Source organism: Schistocerca gregaria, chromosome 6, assembly GCF_023897955.1.
Source record: "Schistocerca gregaria isolate iqSchGreg1 chromosome 6, iqSchGreg1.2, whole genome shotgun sequence".
Lineage (NCBI taxonomy): Eukaryota > Metazoa > Arthropoda > Insecta > Orthoptera > Acrididae > Schistocerca > Schistocerca gregaria.
Genome location: NC_064925.1, coordinates 541,654,294 through 541,676,974, shown reverse-complemented (window position 1 = coordinate 541,676,974; position 22,681 = coordinate 541,654,294). Strand labels below are relative to the sequence as shown.

General features: G+C 41.7%; 1 protein-coding gene across 1 annotated transcript in view; it reads left to right on the top strand.

The window, feature by feature from the left end:
- The window catches only part of LOC126278931 (dynein axonemal heavy chain 1-like), an 825,957-nt gene that overhangs the window by 577,423 nt on the left and 225,853 nt on the right, over positions 1-22,681 (top strand). The window contains 2 exon segments of the mRNA XM_049979209.1: positions 1,443-1,548; positions 21,565-21,719. Of these exon segments, the coding sequence (XP_049835166.1) occupies positions 1,443-1,548; positions 21,565-21,719 (261 nt within the window).

Sequence of the window (22,681 nt, the reverse complement as noted above, 5' to 3'; positions counted from 1 at the left end):
CTAGTGCAGTTCCAGGCTGTCATGGATGCTGATGGTCATCACATTGAGCAACATTTTTAATGTGGAATGTAAGTATGCTACACAATTAACAAACATTACCCTCTCACATGGATATTAAAATGTGTTTCTTTCAGTGGTTTGTTCATTACTTCTGTTCTACATATCCTTACAAATGGTTCTAAAAACATTCATTTTCCATGAGGGCTCTTTCAAGTCTTGCCAGTCTTTACATCCCTTTGATACATTAAGATATCACTGATATTTGAGGGTGCTATTAATACTGTGTGACAAGTTATTAATGTGCCACATGAACAGCAGTCTCCCAATAAATTTCCTTAAGGCAAATCTGAAGATAGAGCTAGATTTATTGATTATTGTGCATAATAGATAACATGCTGCACCCTCTCTACCAAGAAATCCTCAGTCCAGTGACAAATATGTTTAGTAAACATTAGTATGGTAGCAAGTCATAGAGTTTTCAGAAGTCAGTAAATACTCTTCCACTTGATTGACTTGATCCATTGCTTTCACAATGTCACGTGAAAAAGTGCGAGTTGGTTTTTAAAGGGCTAATGTTTTTGAGGTTTGTGCTGTTTGACATGGAGGTTCAATTCTCATTAAATTTGACAAAAGATGAATGTCAATAATTTAGATGATAGTTTTGTTGTCAGTTCTGCTACCCCTTTTTTTAGGCAAAGTGACCTGTGCTTTCATCAATGTGCAATTTTCTGTTTGAGGAATGTTTTGCATATGATCAATAATTAAACTCATCCATAAAATCTCTATAGGATTTCTTCACTTTTAGAAGTTTCAGCTGTTATTGTCTCTCAAACTAATATCTGTATCACTGTTCTTTGGTGTAGTCCAAGAATTAAAATGAGGAAGCGCTTCTGGATACCCCATTGTAAAGGAACACTTGAAAGTGGAATACAGTAGTTGTGCTTTATCAATGCAACTTTCACTTTTGGCTCCCGTATTATCCCTCAGTGTATGGCCACTAACTTTCGTGTCTGGTTAACTAGAATTTCTTCAGGTTTTGTCAATAAGTTTCCACTACAGCAATTTTTTAAGGCTTCACGTGTTACCCTTTTGACAGCCAAAAACATTTAATTTAGCATTTCAGTCTGTGTAGTGCTGTAGGTTGTTTTACACCCAATTTGCGATAGTCACTGTTTGTGTGGAAATTTGTATAGAGAGGCTGTATACTATGGATGATTTCCTCCCATAACTAACTTTATAACTGGGTACCCACCTATCCAGTGCTTATTTAACTACTCTTATAAATTTTAGCCACAGTTCCTTACGAGCTCCTGCCCAGATTTTATGCTTCCTATGTTTAATACCACATAAACTCATTGCTTTTTGTTTGACACTTGAAAAGCAGTGTGATATCATTTGTGTTTAATTTTTTAGGCACTGGAACATGTTTCATTTATTTACAGGCAGTAGCAGAGGAAACAAAGATAGTTGTTCAAAAGGAAGAACAGGCAGCAGCTGTTAAAGCTGAGGAAACACAGGCCATTGCAGACGATGCACAGCGTGATCTTGGTGAGTTGTATTATTTGTTTTATTTTAATTATTAGCTATCTTACTTAGATACCAATTCTAGAGGTATAAGTGATATAACGTGGACATTCATATTTCCATTAACTTATTTCAGAGTTTAAGTGGTGATCGATCATAAAGGAAAGTCCCAACTCATAAGTGTGACACAGATATTTTAATCTTCTTCTAGACTTTTTAAATAACAGCATGTTAGATAACTTGTTGCAGTGGTATTGTGTTCAGAGAAATGGCTAACACTGCCCCATGTACACTGGGCTCTGAGGGAATTTCCAAATGCTAAATGAAACCCTGTTTCATATACTTAATACTGTGTAATGTATCCACATACTTAGCTGAGTGGTAATGTGCTTGGCTCTCAGGGCCTGGTTTCAATTCCCAGACAGGTTGAACATTTTCTCCTGTCACGGACTGGGTGTTGTGTTGTTCTCACCTTCATCCTCATCCGCAGCATGCAGTTCGCCCTATGTGGCCTCGACTAATATAAGAACTTTCCGGCTGAACTTCACCAGTCGGGGCCTCCCAACCAGCAATGCCATATTCTCATTTCATTTTTGCTGTGAAAAGTGTTTGGGGTGAAAAAAGTGGGTACCAGCACAGTTAATTAATTATTTTATTTATCCCTGCTTGTTATTTTAAATGCATAGTCTGTTTTTCATAAGGCTTTAGTTTTATCCTCCCTAAACGGCAAGTCCTTATATACACAACACTGCTTAAGTATATATTTACGTCACACAACAGCTGTCCTTTAAGTATGTAAATGTAATGAATGATTAGGTAATGAATGATTAGGTACAGATAGAGTATTTTCCATTTGCCTTTATAAATATCATCAGAAAAAATTTATTGACATACATAGTCATTTACAGAATAAAAACATTGTTCTACTAGAATTTTTTTAAATTCTGTTTTAAATTTTTTATAATCTTCTAACTGCCTGATGTTGACTGGCAGTGCATTGTACAGTTTGTCACCGATATGGCTCACATGCCTTTGTGTATTAATTTTTTTATTCGCTGAGTATGGAGTGCTGCGCTGTAATGGGTAATGTAGTTATGAAAGTTGGCATTCGTCTGAAAATCTGCAATGTGGGTCCTGACATACAATACAGATTTGTATATGTATAATGATGGTATAGTAAGTATTCTAAGCTTTTTGAATATGGGTTTTGCAGTGTGTATGTGGATGACTGTGAGTTATTATTCGGATGGCCCTCTTCTGCAACAAAAAAATTTGTTTTAGGCGCCCTGTTGGGGAACCCCAAAATATTATTCCGTATGTGGCAAGAGATTGAAAATAGCCGAAATATGCCATTCTGGCACCCTCTGAGGTTCAAACATTTGCAATATTTCATCCACATGAATCCCCAGCAATTTTGTGGATGTCATTCCGTCTAAGGCTTTGTCACCCCACACCAGATCGAAATTTAAATTTTGACATCTTTTCCCAAACTGCATATAATTTGTTTTATTTACATTTAATGTGAACCTGTTTGCATTGAACCAAGAGTGGATGTAATTTAGTACTTTATCAGCAGTTGTTGGTAGCAATTGCTTTGGTGCACTTATTATCACACTACTATCATCTGAAAGTATTATTGCTTTTGCTGCATCATCTGAGCTGTGAAAATCATTTATATAGACAAGAAACAATATGGGCCCTAGGATGCTGCCTTGTGAAACTCCTATTTCTACATTTTTTGCCTCTGATACTGAATTTATTTTGTGGTTGGAGTAAGTTGATGTCAGTCCTACAACCTGTGTTCTGGTTTTTAGGTATGATTCTAACCATTTTTTTCCTATCCCGTGTATACCCAACTCTTCAATTTTTCTAAAAGATACTATAATCTTTTTCTAGATTTTTGATTATTTGTTCAGTGTAGCACATTACTGCTGTTTCGGTATTTTTATGTGCTTGGAAGCCATGCTGATTTCTGTTTAGTATATTATGGTCATTTATATATTTGTTGATTCAGTGTTTCATCAGTTTTTCTAATATTTTTGAAAATGCTGGGAGGAGAGATATTGGGCAATAGTTCTTTACCTTATACTTGTCGCCGTTTTTAAATAATGGCTTCACTTTTGAAATTTTCAGCCTTTCTGGAAAATCTCCTTCACTGAATGATAAATTGGATATGTGTGCAAAGGGCTTTGTGATTTGTGGTGCTGTCCTTGTTATGATTGACACAGGCACCTCATTGCTGTAAATAAACATCAAAACAAACATCCTTATGTATCAGTGTAATAAATACACCATTCCAGTTCTGTTGGACACTTTGCTACACTTCACAGTGCTTCCCTCTATCTTCAACCACCACAGATTGTTAGCTTATGAACACGAAAAGCCAATAAGAGATTGGCTGTAGTTGAAAAGTGACAGTGTTACTTTGAATGACTCATATCATCAACTACTGTGTGTATTGACTGCCCTTATGTATGTATGTATGTATGTAGAGCTGTGCTACTCTAACGTCTTCAATTCTAGGCTTCATTTTTACAAGCCCTACACTAGGGAAATTGTGTGATCTTGTAAGGACAACTTATTTATTTATTTAAGATGGCAAGATTAGGACTATCAGGTCCTTTCTTATGTCTAAGCAGGTCTTCTATATACTAAGGTAACAACAGTGTTATGAAAAGGATAGAGTGCTACTTACCCGTAAATATGACAAATTGAGTTGCAGACAAGCACAATGAGAAAACTGTTGCACAAGAGTTTTCAGCCAAAGCTTTCTTCAGAGAGAAAAACACAGTGCACATTATGCATATAACTGTTATCTCCATCCAATCCAGTGAGAATGCAGCTGTGAGCTGTGTCAGGTCAAATGGAAGCAGTAATCTGGAGTGGAGCAAGGAAGGAGGAGGGATAGCAGGTTGAGGGATGGAACTCGGCACTACTTGCCTGCAATGATGAAATGGTGTCGGGGCAATGCTGCCAGGCATATAATGAGTGAGTGGGGGGACGAGGGGAATGGTGGGTTGAACAGGAAGGGAGCACAGAAGGATAAAGGACTGGTGAGTGCATTGGCAGAGAATAGCTCCCAAAGAAGGTGAGGGGACGTGAACTGAGGGGATGTGATAAAGGGTGCGTAAGCTGTTGGGTGGAGGATGTCGCAACAGTAGCTTATCATAGTGTGAATATAACTATGAAAACAATCAATGACTGATAAAATTATTTAATTGTGTAGATAAAAAGTCTACTCACCAAGCGGTGGCAGAACATACACATAAAAGACTACTAGAGAGATCTAGGAAAAGCGGTAGATTTTGGGAAAGTCACTCAGAACCGTGGACCAAGGCAGACTTACTGTACGGGATGAGAAGGAAAGTCCTAATTTTTGGGAAGTCCTATAATGATGACAGAAGGAATTGCTTCAACATTTTCTTAAAAGCAGCAGATACTGAATTGTACGAAAAGTGCAGGTTAGATGTTCCACAGGCAGACAAGAGTGAGGATGAAGAAGTTTGCAAACGTTTTTATTCTATGAATGGGCACAGCTAGGATGCTAGGAAGGTGAGATCTTGTGTTTGTATTATTGGAGTGTGGGCATGTATGAAAGTGAAACATGGACGATAAATAGTTTGGGCAAGAAGAGAAGCTTTCGAAATGTGGTGCTACAGAAGAATGCTGAAGATTAGATGTGTTGATCACATAACTAATGAGTTATTGAATTGAATTAGGGAGACAAGAAATTTGTGGCACACCTTGACTAGAAGAAGTGATCATTTGATAGGGCATGTTAGGAGGCATCAAGGGATCACTAATTTAGTATTGGAGGGAAGTGTGGAGGGTAAAAATCGTAGAGGGAGACCAAAAGATGAATACACTAAGCAGATTCAGAAGGATGTAGGTTGCAGTAGGTACTGGGAGATGAAAAAGCTTGCACAGGATAGTGTAGCATGGAGAGCTGCATCAAACCAGTCTCAGGACAGAAGACCACAAAAACAACAAGTGTTGCTACTCAGTCCTTGAGCAAAAGTAATAAGAAGTGAGACAGCTGCCTTAAAGCATTGCATTAGCAGCCAGAGGCCAGTAGGTGCCAGTGTGGTGATGTGGGTCACAAAAACAGACACATAAAAAGGGGATTGGGAGATGAGTATAGTTGAGTGCAACAATAAACTGCACCATGCAATGGTAACTGGGTAGCGAGTAGGTTGATGTCACCACACCAGGGCAAGTATCATGTTATGGGCAATGTGACTAGGTACTGGGGTTTAGTGAAACAAATGCACACCAGAGGCTTATAAATAAGTCTGAAATTTTGAAACAGGGGCATTTCTCATTGCCAGAGACCAGGAGCACCACTATGATACCGGAGCTATGCTGGGCATTGAGACAACTAGACGTTGCCTGCAGTAGCAGTGGGCTTGAGACAGGGCTGTGCCTGCTGTCAGCACTTAGTTCTTCACAGGACTTGGTGTCACAGCCCTGCCAACCTGACATCTGTGCCTGCTGAGTTTCTCCTAGGATTTGGCACCTTAATGCCAGTTGACATCCAACTCCTCCCAGAGAGCAGCGAGTCAAACCCAATGCACAACTGTCTCGACCTGCCACAGCGGTGAAGAGGGCCAAGTGAGGGGCCACCAGGGCTCTGCACCAATGAGGGAAATGGTGCACCACTGACGTAAATGGCCATAGCCTCCAAACGACACTGACTTGCCTCAGGCCAGCCATCAGCAACATAGGGGCCTGATCAGCATTCAGGTCGGAAGCCACCACCCATGCATCAGTGCTGACTGGAGCAACTGAGAGGGAGGTATATGTGCCTGCTGAGGCATGACATGTTGTTGTTGTTGCGGTCGTCAGTCCTGAGACTGGTTTGATGCAGCTCTCCGTGCTACTCTATCCTGTGCAAGCTTCTTCATCTCCCAGTACCTACTGCAACCTACATCCTTCTGAATCTGCTTAGTGTAGTCATCTCTTGGTCTCCCTCTAAGATTTTTACCCTCAACGCTGCCCTCCAATACTAAATTGGTGATCCATTAATGCCTCAAAACATGTCCTACCAACCGATCCCTTCTTCTAGTCAAGTTATGCCACAAAATTCCCTTCTCCCCAATCCTATTCAATACCTCCTCATTAGTTATGTGATCTACCCATCTAATCTTCAGAACTCTTCTGTAGCACCACATTTCGAAAGCTTCTATTCTCTTCTTGTCCAAACTATTTATGGTCCATGTTTCACTTCCATACATGGCTACACTCCATACAAATACTTTTAGAAATGACTTCCTGACACTTAAATCTATACTCAATGTTAACAAATTTCTCTTCTTCAGAAATGCTTTCCTTGCCATTGCCAGTCTACATTTTATATCCTCTCTACTTCGACCATCATTAGTTATTTTGCTTCCCAAACAGCAAAATTCCTTTACTACTTTAAGTGTCTCATTTGCAAATCTAATTCTCTCAGCATCACCTGACTTAATTCGACTACATTCCATTATTCTCATTTTGCTTTTGTTGATGTTCATCTTATATCCTCCTTTCAAGACACTACCCATTCCGTTTAACTGCTCTTCCAAGTCCTTTGCTGTCTCTGACAGAAATACAATGTCATCGTCGAACCTCAAAGTTTTTATTTCTTCTCCCTGAGTTTTAATACCTACTCCAAATTTTTCTTTTGTTTCCTTTACTGCTTGCTCAATATACAGATTGAATAACATCAGGGAGAGGCTACAATCCTGTCTCACTCCCTTCCCAACAACTGCTTCCCTTTCATGTCCCTATACTCTTATAACTGCCATCTGGTTTCTGTACAAATTATAAATAGCCTTTCGCTCCCTGTATTTTACCCCTGCCACCTTCAGAATTTGAAAGAGAGTATTCCAGTCAACATTGTCAAAAGGTTTCTCTAAGTCTACAAATGCTAGAAATGTAGGTTTGCCTTTCCTTAATCTTTCTTCTAAGCTAAGTCGTAGGGTCAGTATTGCCTCACGTGTTCCAACATTTCTATGGAATCCAAACTGATCTTCCCCGACGTCGGCTTCTACTAGTTTTTCCATTCGTAATTTTCACATCTGTCAACACCTGCTTTCTTTGGAATTGGAATTATTATATTCTTCCTGAAGTCTGAGGGTATTTCACCTGTCTCATTTATCTTGCTCACCAGATGGTAGAGTTTTGTCTGGACTGGCTCTCCCAAGGCCGTCAGTAGTTCCAATGGAATGTTGTCTACTCCGAGGGCCTTGTTTCGACTCATGTCTTTCAGTGCCCTGTCAAACTCTTCACTCAGTATCGTATCTCCCATTTCATCTTCATCTACATCCTCTTCCATTTCCATAATATTGTCCTCAAGTACATCGCCCTTATAGACCCTCTATATACTCCTTCCACCTTTCTGCTTTCCCTTCTTTGCTTAGAACTGGGTTTCCATCTGAGCTCTTGATGTTCATACAAGTGGTTCTCTTATCTCCAAAGGTCTCTTTAATTTTCCTGTAGGCAGTATCTATCTTACCCCTAGTGAGATAATCCTCTATATACTTACATTTGTTCTCTAGCCATCTCTGCTTAGCCATTTTGCACATCCTGTGAATCTCATTTTTGAGACATCTGTATTCCTTTTTGCCTGTTTCATTTACTGCATTTTTATGTTTTCTCCTTTCGTCAATTAAATTCAATATTTCTTCTGTTACCCAAGGATTTCTACTAGCCCTCATCTTTTTACCTACTTGATGCTCTGCCGCCTTCACTACTTCATCCCTCAAAGCTACCCATTCTTCTTCTGCTGTATTTCTTTCCCCCATTCCTGTCAATTGCTCCCTTATGCTTTCCCTGAAACTCTGTACAACCTCTGGTTCTTTTAGTTTATCCAGGTCCCATCTCCTTAAATTCCCAACTTTTTGCAGTTTCTTCAGTTTTAATCTACAGCTCATAACCAACAGATTGTGGTCAGAGTCCACGTCTGCCCCTGGAAATGTCTTACAATTTAAAACCTGGTTCCTAAATCTCTGTCTTACCATTGTATAATCTATCTGAAACCTGTCAGTATCTCCAGGCTTCTTCCATGTATACAGCCTTCTTTTATGATTCTTAAACCAAGTGTTAGCTATGATTTAGTTGTGCTCTGTGCAAAATTCTACCAGGTGGCTTCCTCTTTCATTTCTTAGCCCCAATCCATATTCACCTACTACGTTTCCTTCTCTCCCTTTTCCTACACTCGAATTCCAGTCACCCATTGCTATTAAATTTTCGTCACCCTGCACTATCTGAATAATTTCTTTTATTTGATCATACATTTCTTCAATTTCTTAGTCATCTGCAGAGCTAGTTGGCATATAAACTTGTACTACTGTAGTAGGTGTGGGCTTCGTATCTATCTTGGCCACAATAATGCGTTCACTATGCTGTTTGTAGTAGCTTACCCACATTCGTATTTTCCTATTCATTATTAAACCTACTCCTGCATTACCCCTATTTGATTTTGTGTTTGTAACCCTGTAGTCACCTGACCAGAAGTCTTGTTCCTCCTGCCACTGAACTTCACTAATTCCCACTATATCTAACTTTAACCTAGCCATTTACGTTTTTAAATTTTCTAACCTACGTGCCCGATTAAGGGATCGGGCATTCCACGCTCCGATCCGTAGAATGCCAGTTTTCTTTCTCCTGATAACGACATCCTCCCGGAGATCCGAATGGGGGACTATTTTACCTACGGAATATTTTACCCAAGAGGATGCCATCATCATTTAATCATACAGTAAAGCTGCATGCCCTCGGGAAAAATTACGGCCGTAGTTTCCCCTTGCTTTCAGCCGTTCACAGTACCAGCACAGCAAGGCTGTTTTGGTTATTGTTACGAGGCCAGATCAGTGAATCATCCAGACTGATGCCCTTGCAACTACTGAAAAGGCTGCTGCCCCTCTTCAGGAACCACATGTTTGTCTGGCCTCTCAACAGATACCCCTCCGATGTGGTTGCACCTACAGTACGGCTATCTGTATCGCTGAGGCACGCAAGCCTCCCCACCAATGGCAAGGTACATGGTTCATGGGGGGGCATTACATGACATGTAATGTATTGGATTTAAAGTCATCTTTTATTGTCAACAATGTTTCCACTGGATACTCCAGCCCAACACTCACTTCTATTACTCTCTAGAGTGGTGTCAGGAGCAGCTGCAGCTGCTGACAAGATCTGTGCATGGTTGGTATACACGACCTTTCAAGGTTGCACCAGAGGCAATTCCATGAGTGGTACTAGTGAGGGCAAGGAAAGAAGCATAGAAGAAGTGGGAGGATGAGCAACAGTAGAGGGAGTTCAGGTACCTCATGCTCAATGTGCATTGAGGCCAAGGAAATAACTGATATTTATTGTGATTTCTGAATATAGTTCTTTTGTATGTAGTATAGTGCATTAAAACTTTAGATAAGGTTCTATGTTGATTTTAGGGTAGGTTTTATCATTAGTGTGTTAAGAAATGCTATTCAGAGACAGCAGGCTTCTGGGGGCAAGGGTGGTGATACAGATTCCTATCCTCAGTTTGTCGTATGGGAGAACAGCCAGAAGAGAAGAATGCTAGTTTCGGCAGTGCTATGCCTCTTCACAGGGGACAGAATGGGGCTGCTGCAAGATCATAACGTAAATGGTGGAGTCCTATTTTCCATGCAGACGTAGTGTTATTCAGTCACAGTCCGCCTCCAAAGCTGAGTTTTCCGTGTGGTAGAATGCCATGCAAGGTGCCGGGTTTGATTTCTGGCAAAGTCGGAGATTTCCTCTGCTCATAGTCTGGGTGTTGTGTTGTCTTCCGTATCATTTCATCCTCATCGGCACACAAATCCCCAAAGTCTTGCACCAAACGACTGGTCTACATGATGGGAGGCCCTAGCCATACACACCATTTCATTTCATCCAGTCACAGATAGTCATTAAGTTTAGTGTTTAAAGTGTGAAATTTGCAGAGTGAAATTAGGAGGTGGAGGAGGTGTTTTCAGGGTTACAACACTAAGCAGTTTCAAAGGAGCACAGGTGCAAAGCAGCACTCAGTGCATATGTATGAATAAAGGAGCAGATAGCAGATACAGAAGGAGATTGGAATGGTGCTGTACGAGTCCAGGAGGACACCAGACACAAGCGATATAATCAAATTGAACAAAACTGTGGAGGCCGCAAGGGGGTTAGTGAAGGTAAATAAAACTACGGAATGGAAATCCATGCAGATCGTGAACTTCGAGAGCAGCGAGTTAAGTAACATGTGCATGCTTCGACAGCACACTAGGGATAAAAGGATTATGCCAGAGCCTCATCCAGCACTCTAAATTCAGAGTTGGAAGTGGTACAAACATAGATGCAAGTATCAGGTGCAAGAATAATGATGACAAAACTGCTGCAGTCACTAGGATATAGTATGTGGGATGCAAGAGTGGAGTTAATGATCTTGCAGGAAACTGTCCTTCATGCACTAGATAGGCAGTTAATCCCACTCTTGCTGTCAACTAAACAGTATATGAAGGGGTTGTGAAAGGTACAAGGAGACCAGAATGACAGCTAGTAGCATAGCCAAGCAGCCAGAACTTGCTTGTCTACTATCGTGGTACTATGGTGGCCATAACATTGGATTACGTGGGGTTATATGTACCAGTAATGATACCAGTAGTGAGTAAGGATGCAATGTTTAGGTGTTACACAGTGCACACTTATCTATTGAAGTTAGTGTCAGTTGGAAAACTTGTGCACTTGAGAGAGGAGGGACTGTTAATATTGGATTGGCAGCAGATGAGCATTGATATGTGGTGATGACAGAGGATGAGTTTTAGCAATGTCAGATCAGAGTAGTAAGCATGTGCCTGACTTGCAAGATAGCAGTAGGTGGGAGCACATCATGCAGTTGTTCAGGGGCAAAATGGATGTACGTCCTTCCCAAAAAGGGGTGACCAAATCAGAACCTTATTTTCAGAGAACAAGTTTTCATTGGATATACTCAGTATACAATATCGTAGCAGCATAGTTGCGCTGAGCAATGGAAACTCATGGGGGCAAGACATTTAGAGCTGTGAGGTGGTGGACTGTTAAACAATGGGACTGTGTGTGATATTATGGGACCCACATTTTATTTACCAGCTACGATAATGGGGGTTACTCTGTCGAATGTGACATAGTCACAGCTGTATTGGTAAGATAAACCTCTAGATGTATTGTCCAAACAAAACCATGCCTTACTTTATGACACCTGGGAACCAAGCCTGGCCTATTCACTAAGTCAGGTGATAGCAACATATGATGGGCAGATCACTGAAAAGTAATTGTTGCAGCGTGTGGAACAGTATTGGGATGGTAGATGTTAGGTAACCATGACATGTGTAGCAGTTCCTATCCGCATAGTGACTCTTTGTTGTGCCTAGATTTGATGTATTTGAAATGACAAGCCATGTGAAAACCCAATCCAGGAGTAGTTCAAGTTCTTGTAGACTGGATTCCCCAAGCAACGGATGAAAGGTAGATTAACAAAGTTGCTGATAAATATAGTAATTACGTAGTAGTTAAGAGTAGCTGATTTAGTATTATGTGTTTGTTTTACAGAGTAAGGATAAAGGTGATTGCAGTAGAGAACCAGGCCACAGTAAGAATAAGTCCTGAGGGACTCATCTTGGTGGAGGGGGACACTGCAGTGATGCAACCCGGTTTTTAAGCAAAAGTAATAAGTCTTTAGCAAAAGGAATAAGAATGAGAGAGAAATTTGCCATAGGACATTTCATTAGAAGCCACAGGCTTATAAGGCCATTGTGGCAATACGTGGGTCACTATAACATATACACAACAGGATTGTGAGATGAGAATAGCTGAGTGCAATAGAAAACTGAAGCACCTTTCTGAGACTTGGTGCTACAACCCCACTGTCCTACTGTGTGCACCTTCTGTCACCAGTGTTGCATTCCAAGTGACAACTGGTGCCCCAGCACCAGCTACCGTCTGATTCCCACCAGAGGGAAGCAGGTCGAATGCTGCACACAGCTGTCTCCACCTGCTGCTGAGGTGACTGGAACAGAGTGAGGGGCAATTACGGCTCCACACCACCATGAGAAGTAACACCACTCATGTCAACAGCCGTGACCTCCAAAGGCTGTCACTCAATCACAAGCCTGCTGTCAGCATAGTACGGTGCCTGCTCTCTCTTCAGGGTGGAAATAAGTTTCAAAACTTCCTAAGGGTGGTGTAGAGGCAGACGGAAGTCTTGTGGCACTCACCACTGTATTCTCTGTGCAGTTTAAATGCTCATTCAAAATTACACATAATTCTTCACCAGTGAAGACAGATCATCATTCATCTAAGCAATCACAGTATTTATACCTTTAAGTCAGGTACTTGGCCATAGCTGGAGGTTATTGGTGTAAAAATGATATTACAGGAAGACCAAACTGATGAAATATCATTGACATACAAGGAAAACAAATGTAGGCCTAATTGGACCCCTGCGGCACTCCAAGATCATGTTCCCAGTACAATTTTTCATTACCATAGACATCACTTTGCTTTCTGGTGCCCGACCGAGACTCGAACTCGGGACCTTTGCCTTTCGCGGGCAAGTGCTCTACCATCTGAGCTACCGAAGCACGACTCACGTCCGGTACTCACAGCACTTGCCCGCGAAAGGCAAAGGTCCCGAGTTCGAGTCTCGGTCGGGCACACAGTTTTAATCTGCCAGGAAGTTTCACTTCAGTGTTGCTTTCTGGTTTTCAAGTAACTGCCAGACCACTTCTTCATGGTTATATTTCAAACCACTTCATTGCACTGTCTGACAAATTTAGCTGTCACATCTTTCTGAGCATTATATCAAAGTTGACAGTATAAAAAGATTTGCTGAAGTTTACTAGTGGCAATATTGTGATTTCACAGTTGTCCATAGCTTCTCTCAGGCCATCAGTCACCTTGATTAGCGCAGTGATTGTACTGTGGTGTTTGTAAAAACTGGACTATTATTTGTCAAATAAGTAGAATCACACAAGTGTTCAGTAATTTGGCCACGAACAATATATTCTATGGCTTTGGGAATGACAGATAGTATGCTGATTGATTGGTAATAACATGCCAATTGTGGGTTTTTAATCTTAGCAATAAGTCAGAGTATACTTCTTTTCCAAGAATTTGAATATATTCCATTCATGAGCCAAAAATTAAATGTGCCTATTAAGGCAGGTATTAAGCTGTCGGTGACATTCTTGATCATGGTTATGCTAATACCATTGTTGTTTATCACTTTGTAAGAGATTCTCACTATCAATGTTCGTTTATGTTTATTGTTGTGTGTTTTAAGTGGAAAGCTTTCTGGTTCGTTATGTAGTTATGGTATTTTTGTGGCCGATAGTTCATTGGTGCATGCAAGTTTGTAGGGAAGTAGCCTACTCACACCATATAAAATTCATATGCTTTCCATTGTGCACCAGCCTAGTCCGCTGTAACTATCTATGACATCTCGAAGGTTGCGCAATACTTTAAAAATAAAGTAAATATCTGAAAAGTTAATATCATGTCAGGTATGTCGCTAAAATAATAATGTGTTAAGTTTCAGTTTGGTAACTTAAACTATTTTCGAAATTTGGATGTTTTACGTAAAAATCATCAGCGCAACAGGAAGGAGCTAGAAACTTCAAAATTTATATTCGGATTCTTTCTCATTGTAATTTAATAGAAACAGCATGCTGGATCTCACAAAGTAATATTTTGGTTGAAATTCACGATTTTCTGTTTTGTGTCCTAAAAGTTCGGGAGCAAAATAGATTAAGTAAGTGATTAGATAAAGCTGGATTGTTTAGATTTAGGTAGAATTGAGATATGCTATAATAACAAACATGTGAGAAGTTTCAAAAAGTAGCTATAAAACTATAGCTGTAGTGTCTCTCCAAAGGGCAAGTCCAGTGTTCATCTATTGCGTGTAGTACAACTAAAATAATTCTCTCATCAAAAGTATTTAACCCAGCCACATTAGAATATTATTATAGATACTTACCTGTGTGCTGATTGCACAATTAAATCGAGAGCTTCATTGGCCTTCAGTGAATGAAGCAGTTAATTATTTAGTAAATTGAAGTGGTGTTTTGCTAGCCCAGTGGCTAGTCAGTAAGGCAAATGTTCTGCGGTCCACACCGTGGCTGTATAAAGAAGAGCGTGCAAGCTAGAGTAAGGGCCCAGTTCTCTTCTCAATTTGTATCAGTTTGCACTCCGTGTCAGAAGCTGCGTCACATTTGTGCAGTTGCGTGGAACAGTCTTGGATGCCGTATTACATAACTTGATATGCACTTAACAATGAGTTCGCATTGGGGTAAAGTGTTAATAGCAGAACGACTTCAGTGATTTATTCTCAGCTTGCATATGTCGCATTTTCACGTGTCGCCGCAGGACAGACTTTCTACCATTACTAGCGTGGTTTTTGATGAGTGTTAACATCAAATTTTGACGAGCATTCACTTTGAACATTTACATTGATAATGATTATTGAACAGTTCCATTATCTAAGGATATTAGGATCTGCACAATGGACTCTGTACAGCTCTGATAGTACAATACCTGATAGGGGTAATCTTTTGTCTGGAATTTTATGCTTTATCATTTTCAGAATACAGTGAAAATTGTTATAGTAAACTGCATTTTCTATGAATCCCAAACATCATCCTAAATCCTCAGAGTAATGATCTTCAGTAATCAACAACTTTTATTCTCCATCAGGGTGGACTCAGTGAACTCTAATTACAGGCATCACGTGTTTGCTTATCACTTTCTGGTTGCCAACATGATAGTTAGAGAGCCTGTGTAGAGAACGGCGACAAACATACAATTGGAAATAGTTCTTAATTTTCCACCTGCCGCCCCTCAAGTTGATTGATGCAGAGAAATTCATTCAGTTCATTGCCTGAGACTTGAAAAGTGGTTGCTGATTTTGATTTTCCAACAACTGAGCTACAGAGATTCTTCCACAGAGTCGCCATTGCCATATTACTGCATGCATAAGAATGAGCATGCCTGGTTTTGGCATTGTAAATGCATTGCCTTGCCATGCTTCATAGCTTTCTGTATTCTCCACAACCGCTGTGTTTCAGAGTTGCCTTATATCACCCGTGAGCAGTATTCCTGTTGTTCATCATTTGATGTATTTCTGTTGTCAGCCAAGGAGCAGGAGATTTTCTTACACAGGCTGTGTATAGGGGCATGTATGTTGCATAGAACAGTGAGTTTGTGCATTTTACCTTCAATTGTGGGCTGTCTGGTTATTTGATGCCACGAGGTTTCTGAGAAGTTGCCTGTTTGAGTGTCATGATCTATTTGTTTAGTTTCTACAAGTTATATATGCAATTTGATTTCTGGGGGCAGCACAGAGTAGGCCTTGAATACTACATCATATGCTGAGAGGCCTGAAGCTGAAGCTGAAGTTTGACCTATATCTGTTACTCTTCGCCCCCCCACACTCCCGATAAAATGTATAAGAGTGTGACTGTGCACTTATGGTGTGTAGATTATAATGGAAGACTGTTCATGTAGTTGCAACTAAAAAGTAGGGATTGTCTCTCAACAAGTCTATGTTCGGATCTCCCATTATGATATGTTTTTATTGATGCTTATTTCAATGGCATCAATTCAGCCTGACTTTCTACGCTTAGGTTTGACGTGCTTAAGACTTTGGGATCAGTTTGTATATAGACCCAGGCACCCCTGCCATGTTTGTTTGATCAGTCTATCCTGTATATGCTGGGAAATGAACATATGCAGCGGATATGTGTGGTTTTAGCCATGTTTCAAACAGGATAATTATATGAAAGTAGAGATGGAGGGAGAGTAGACCCAGTTCTTTGTAAAGTGCAGATAAAGGATGGATGTTGGAGCGAGCTACTAACAGCTCTGACACATACTGCTGACCTGTTTGGAGGAGGTTGCCTGACAGGTAAGACCTCGAGTATGCCTCTTCCTGCAGAGTGAAGCAGTCACCTGTAGTATTTCTGGGTTGCAGCATTCCTTAACCAGTGGTGCCCAAGAGGTTTATGCCCTATAGCAGTTCTTGCTCACAGCGCTGAAGCAGCTGAAACAGGAGGTTACGATTTTGTGAGGTGAAGGAGGAGTGAGAATCAGAGTATTCATTGTGAGGAAATATAGCTGAGATAGTAATTAATGTGAAAAGTTAACTCTCTATATTAAAGGATGAAATGTAGTTAGTGTGTTGTACAGTTCAGGGTGGCAAGGGAGAGGTGTGTTATTTAGAAGGCTGATGCTACCAGCAGAGAAAAATAAATCTAACAACTACAAAATTAAAACAGAAAATGGCAGTTAAATTAAATATAACTAAAATAACACTGATTGTAATTTTGTTCTTGGTAGTTTGAACAAAGAAGGTGGGTGAGTGATGTGACCAAGGAAAATAGTAATAATTAGTGTGCTGCTATTACAAACAGGTAGAGAAATCTCAGGGAAATTTCATTCATAGCTGATGCTTTGGAAGAAATATACTCTATAATCCTTCATGTAAGCCTGTATGGGTCTAATTTAACTCTTGGTCATTATGTAAGGTACAATTTGGAGACAGTAACATTAATCTGTATTCGAAAACCGGTAATGAAGTACAGATATTCCTCAACTCATGCCTTCTTCCTTCATTAATGTTACTTTATAAAGGTCCCTGGCTAACAAGCAGAAATTTTTGAACCAAGGTTTTGTAAGCAACCTCATTTGTGCATTAATTACTCTTCTGTATGATTTTACTAATAAATCTGGATCAGGATCTGGTCATGTCTAGATTTTTTAAAAATGTGATCATTCTAGCTTAAAACCTTTCATGTGGTTAATCAATGATCACATAATAATTAGATTACATGCATTACATGGCATTTATTTATGTTCTAAGTAAGCTGCTGATCTTTGTACCAAATGTTTATAAGGCCCAAGTCTCTCAACAGTTTGCAAGAGTTTCCTAAAGCTATTGGCTGTAAGTGTACAGCTGTATCTATGAACAGCCTTAGTTAGAAAGGTAAAACTATTGCGTATAAGTGTGTATATCTGGGATCTCCTCCCAAACCACTGTACAATTTGAACCAAATTTGACACAGAAACAGTAGGCCTAACCAGTATCAGCACTCTGGCGTTTATGATCTTCTAGCTCAAACAGGAGGGGAGATACGGGCAAAAATATGGTTTTTCCAGTCTCTCCATATAGGCTGGCCTGCACAGTAGGCATATTGTTTGAGAATGGTATTGGCCTACCAAATCAACCTGCTTTGCAGGGCACCCTACATTCAGGGGCAAGAGACTGTTTTCTGGGTGCTGACATGTAGGCTGCCCTGCATGAGAAGTGTGCTGCACTGGAGTAGTATCAGCATGCTTTATTGACCTTCTTTGCATGGCGGCCTGTACATTTGGAAAAAATTAATTATTTTCAATACCCTCATGAGTAGTCTACCCTATAAGACGAGCATGTTGTTGGGAGTAGTATCAGTCTGCACTCCTGGAAATGGAAAAAAGAACACATTGACACCGGGGTGTCACACCCACCATACTTGCTCCGGACACTGCGAGAGGGCTGTACAAGCAATGATCACACGCACGGCACAGTGGACACTCCAGGAACCGCGGTGTTGGCCATCGAATGGCGCTAGCTGCGCAGCATTTGTGCACCGCCGCCGTCAGTGTCAGCCAGTTTGCCATGGCATACGTAGCTCCATCGCAGTCTTTAACACTGGTAGCATGCCGCGACAGCGTGGACGTGAACCGTATGTGCAGTTGACGGACTTTGAGCGAGGGCGTATAGTGGGCATGCGGGAGGCCGGGTGGACGTACCGCCGAATTGCTCAACACGTGGGGCGTGAGGTCTCCACAGTACATCGATGTTGTCGCCAGTGGTCGGCAGAAGGTGCATGTGCCCGTCGACCTGGGACCGGACTGCAGCAATGCACGGATGCACGCCAAGACCGTAGGATCCTACGCAGTGCCGTAGGGGACCGCACCGCCACTTCCCAGCAAATTAGGGACACTGTTGCTCCTGGGGTATCGGCGAGGACCATTCGCAACCGTCTCCATGACGCTGGGCTACGGTCCCGCACACTGTTAGGCCGTCTTCCGCTCACGCTCCAACATCATGCAGCCCGCCTCCAGTGGTGTCGCGACAGGCGTGAATGGAGGGACGAATGGAGACGTGTCATCTTCAGCGATGAGAGTCGCTTCTGCCTTGGTGCCAATGATGGTCGTATGCATGTTTGGCGCCGTGCAGGTGAGCGCCACAATCAGGACTGCATACGACCGAGGCACACAGGGCCAACACCCAGCATCATGGTGTGGGGAGCGATCTCCTACACTGGCCGTACACCTCTGGTGATCGTCGAGGGGACACTGAATAGTGCATGGTACATCCAAACCGTCATCAAACCCATCGTTCTACCATTCCTAGACCAGCAAGGGAACTTGCTGTTCCAACAGGACAATGCACGTCCGCATGTATCCCGTGAAACCCAACGTGCTCTAGAAGGTGTAAGTCAACTACCCTGGCCAGCAAGATCTCCGGATGTGTCCCCCATTGAGCATGTTTGGGACTGGATGAAGCGTCGTCTCACGCGGTCTGCACGTCCGGCACGAACGCTGGTCCAACTGAGGCGCCAGGTGGAAATGGCATGGCAAGCCGTTCCACAGGACTACATCCAGCATCTCTACAATCGTCTCCATGGGAGAATAGCAGCGTGCATTGCTGCGAAAGGTGGATATACACTGTACTAGTGCCGACATTGTGCATGCTCTGTTGCCTGTGTCTATGTGCCTGTGGTTCTGTCAGTGTGATCATGTGATGTATCTGACCCCAGGAATGTGTCAATAAAGTTTCCCCTTCCTGGGACAACGAATTTCCAGGAGTGTATTTTATTGAACAGTGTTGTAGGGGCTGCACATGCTGACGAGCAAGGCTGGGGACAGGTTGAGACGATGGCATGGAAAGTGTGAGGGGGAGGAGGAATTGGACAGAGAGGAGGAGGAGGGAGAGATGCATGAGGCAGGTGGAAAGTGTAGAAGGTTACTGGGCAGGTGGAAGAGGAAGATGGGGAGTTAAAGATGGAAAGAAAGAGTGGGAGTAGGGTATGGTCAGAGGGAGGTGGAAGGAAGATATATGGTGACACACAGGGGTGGAGGAAATGGACAAAGAGGGGTGGAGGAGGAGATGAAGAGGCAGAGAGTGGGGAGGAGGTAATAGACAAATAGAGGTAAGAGGAAGAGGTGAACAGATAGAGGCCAGAAGAGGCGTGCACAGAGGGACGCAGAATTCAATATATATGTCGAATTCGAATGTAGGCAGAACCAGGGGCAAAAGGTTAGCATGTATAAATATAACATCTTTAGTGCAGTCAAATGTTCCAATAATCCGAAGCATGGGTGAGTATTTTTCTTGCGAGGGGACAGGCAGAAGTGTATTGAATTTGTTTTAGGAATCAAGAAATGCACCATCAACATTGACTCTGCCATTTGCTTGACTGAAAAGAGCAAACAGTTTCTCAAAATTAATGCATGTAGAATATATGTTTGTTCCTACAGAGTAGTTGTTTGGTCGTCAAAAACAGATTTACACATGCAAAAACTAGCAAATTGTTGAAAGGTGTCCAATACTTACTAATTGAAACCAGTAAGAGAGAGTGAAATATCTCAAATAATTGCGGTCATATGAGGTGCTATCCAAAATTTTTTGGGACTGGTGCTGCCATCTGTTGAAAACCTTACCACCCTCGAAGTAGTTCACATCTGCACGTACACACCGGTCCCAGTGCTTCCGCCACTGGTCAGACGTTTTCTCGAAGTCTTGTTCTTTGAGGGTGTTTATCAGTGCCAGCAATGCTTCTTGAATCCTCTCTAGAGTGCCGAACCGACAGCCTTTCAACTTGAGTTTCAGTTTTAGGAATAGTGCGAAGTTGCAAGGCGCCAAATCTGGTGAGTATTCGGTGGATGGGGGTACAACTGTCTTGTTGTTTTTTGCCACAATGGTCCTGGTGAGCAGGGTGCGTCTTCGGGATGCAGCACCTAGTTCCCTTGATGCCAAAGTTTGAGCCATCTTCGCTGTACACTTTCACGGAGCCGCCGCAAAACATCACAGTAGTATGCGGAATTTACTGTTTGGTTGGGTGTGATGAATTCTTTGTGCACAATTCCCTTGGTATCAAAGAAAACGATGATCATGCTCTTCTCTTTGCTGTTCACCTGTCTCGCTTTTTTGGGATCTTGGAGAGCCCTGGCTCTTCCACTGGGATGATTTTTGCATTGTCTCTGGGTCTTAACCATAAATCCACCTCTCGTTGCTGGTGATAATATGTGACAAGAAGGTTGGATCATCTGGGGGTGTCCGATGAAGGTCTGTGCACACTTCAACAAGCTGTGCCTTCTGGTCATGAGTCAAGATCCTTGGCACAAATTCTGCAGTGACACAATGCATGCCCAGTTCATCAGTCAGCATTCATTGACATGTCCCATAACTGATACTCACTTCATCTGCAAGGTCTTGAAAGATTTGACGTCAATCCGCACGATCCAATTGTTGAAGTTTGGCAACAATGTCAGGCATTGTGCGCCTAACGGGCCTTCCAGTGTGAGTATCATCTTCGACATCTGTATGGCCAGCGCTGCACCGAGCATGCCACTCAAACATATGCATACGGATCATGCTTCGTCCCCCATACACTTGTTGAATCATTGCTAGGGTCTCCATAACACTTTTCCCGAGATTCACACAGAATTTGATACACACACGCTGTTCTGTTAGTGGATACATCATAAAATTGCCGCACACCAAACACAGAGTATTACGGAAATCACTGTGGATACACAACACGTCCTCCCAGCTAGCAGCTCTCACCACTTAGTGGTGCAAAGATCTACTACTTTCCAGATGCCAACACCAGTCCCAGAAGTTTTGGATTCCACGTCGTAGACTGATGTAGGCTTATTGGATCAGTATTTCATTGCTGTTGTACACAACTGAACTGATTTAACTATGTTTTGTATTTTTCTGATTTCAGTGCTTTGTGACTCAACATTTATATATGTGCACCATTTCAGATGAGGCAATGCCATTGTTAAATGCAGCTGAAGCCAGCCTTAGAGCATTGAATAAAGGAGATATCACCGAAGTCAGAGCACTCAAAAAGCCTCCTGCAGGGGTTCATCTTGTTATGGAAACAATCTGTATTGTCAAAGATGTCAAACCAAATAAGGTAAAAATACATAGAATATGTTTATAATTAATTTGGGACAAGTTATTTTTCTTAAGACTTCAGAATGGTATCTCATTTCATTATTGAATTATTGATTTTTATATCCCATGGACAGCCACATGCAACACGCCCATTTCTGTCCTTGCACATGGGGGAAATATGTCTGCATCTACATAGATACTCTGTAAGCCACCATAAGGTGCATGGCAGAGGGTACTGTGTACACTACTTGTCATTTCCTTCCGTATTCCACTTGCAAATAGAGTAAGGGCGAAACGACTGCCTGTATGCCTTCATATGAGCACTAATTTCTCATATCTTATCTTTGTACAATGGTGGCAGTAGAATTGTTCAGCATTCAGCTTCAAACGCTGGTTCTCTAAATTTTCCAATAGTGTTTCTTGAAAAGGTGTCACCTTACCGCAAGGGATTCCATTTGAGTTCTGAAGCAACTCTGTAACATCCGTTGTTCGTACCTACTGGTAACAAATCTAGCAACCCGCTTCTGTACTGTTTCAATGTGTTTCTTCTATCTGACCTGGTACGGACCCCAAACACTCAAGCAGTACTCAAGAATAGGTCGCACCAGTGTCCTGTATGTGGTCTCCTTTACAAATAAACCACTCTGTCCTAAAATTCTCCATATAAACTCCTAAAATTGTCCATATAAACTGAAGTTGACCATTTGCCTACCTACCACAGTTCTCACATGCCCATTCCACCTCATATCACTTTGCAACATTGTGCCCAGATATTTAAACTTGATCGTGTCATGCAGGACACTAGTAATACTGCATGCAAACATTACACATTTTTCTGCATTTAGGGCTAGCTGCCATCATTACACCAACTGGAATTTTGTCTAAATTGTCTTGTATCTTCCTAAAATCACTCAACTTCGACACATTGTGAGCAAACAACCACAGATTGCTGCCCACCCCATCACCAAATGATTTATGTAT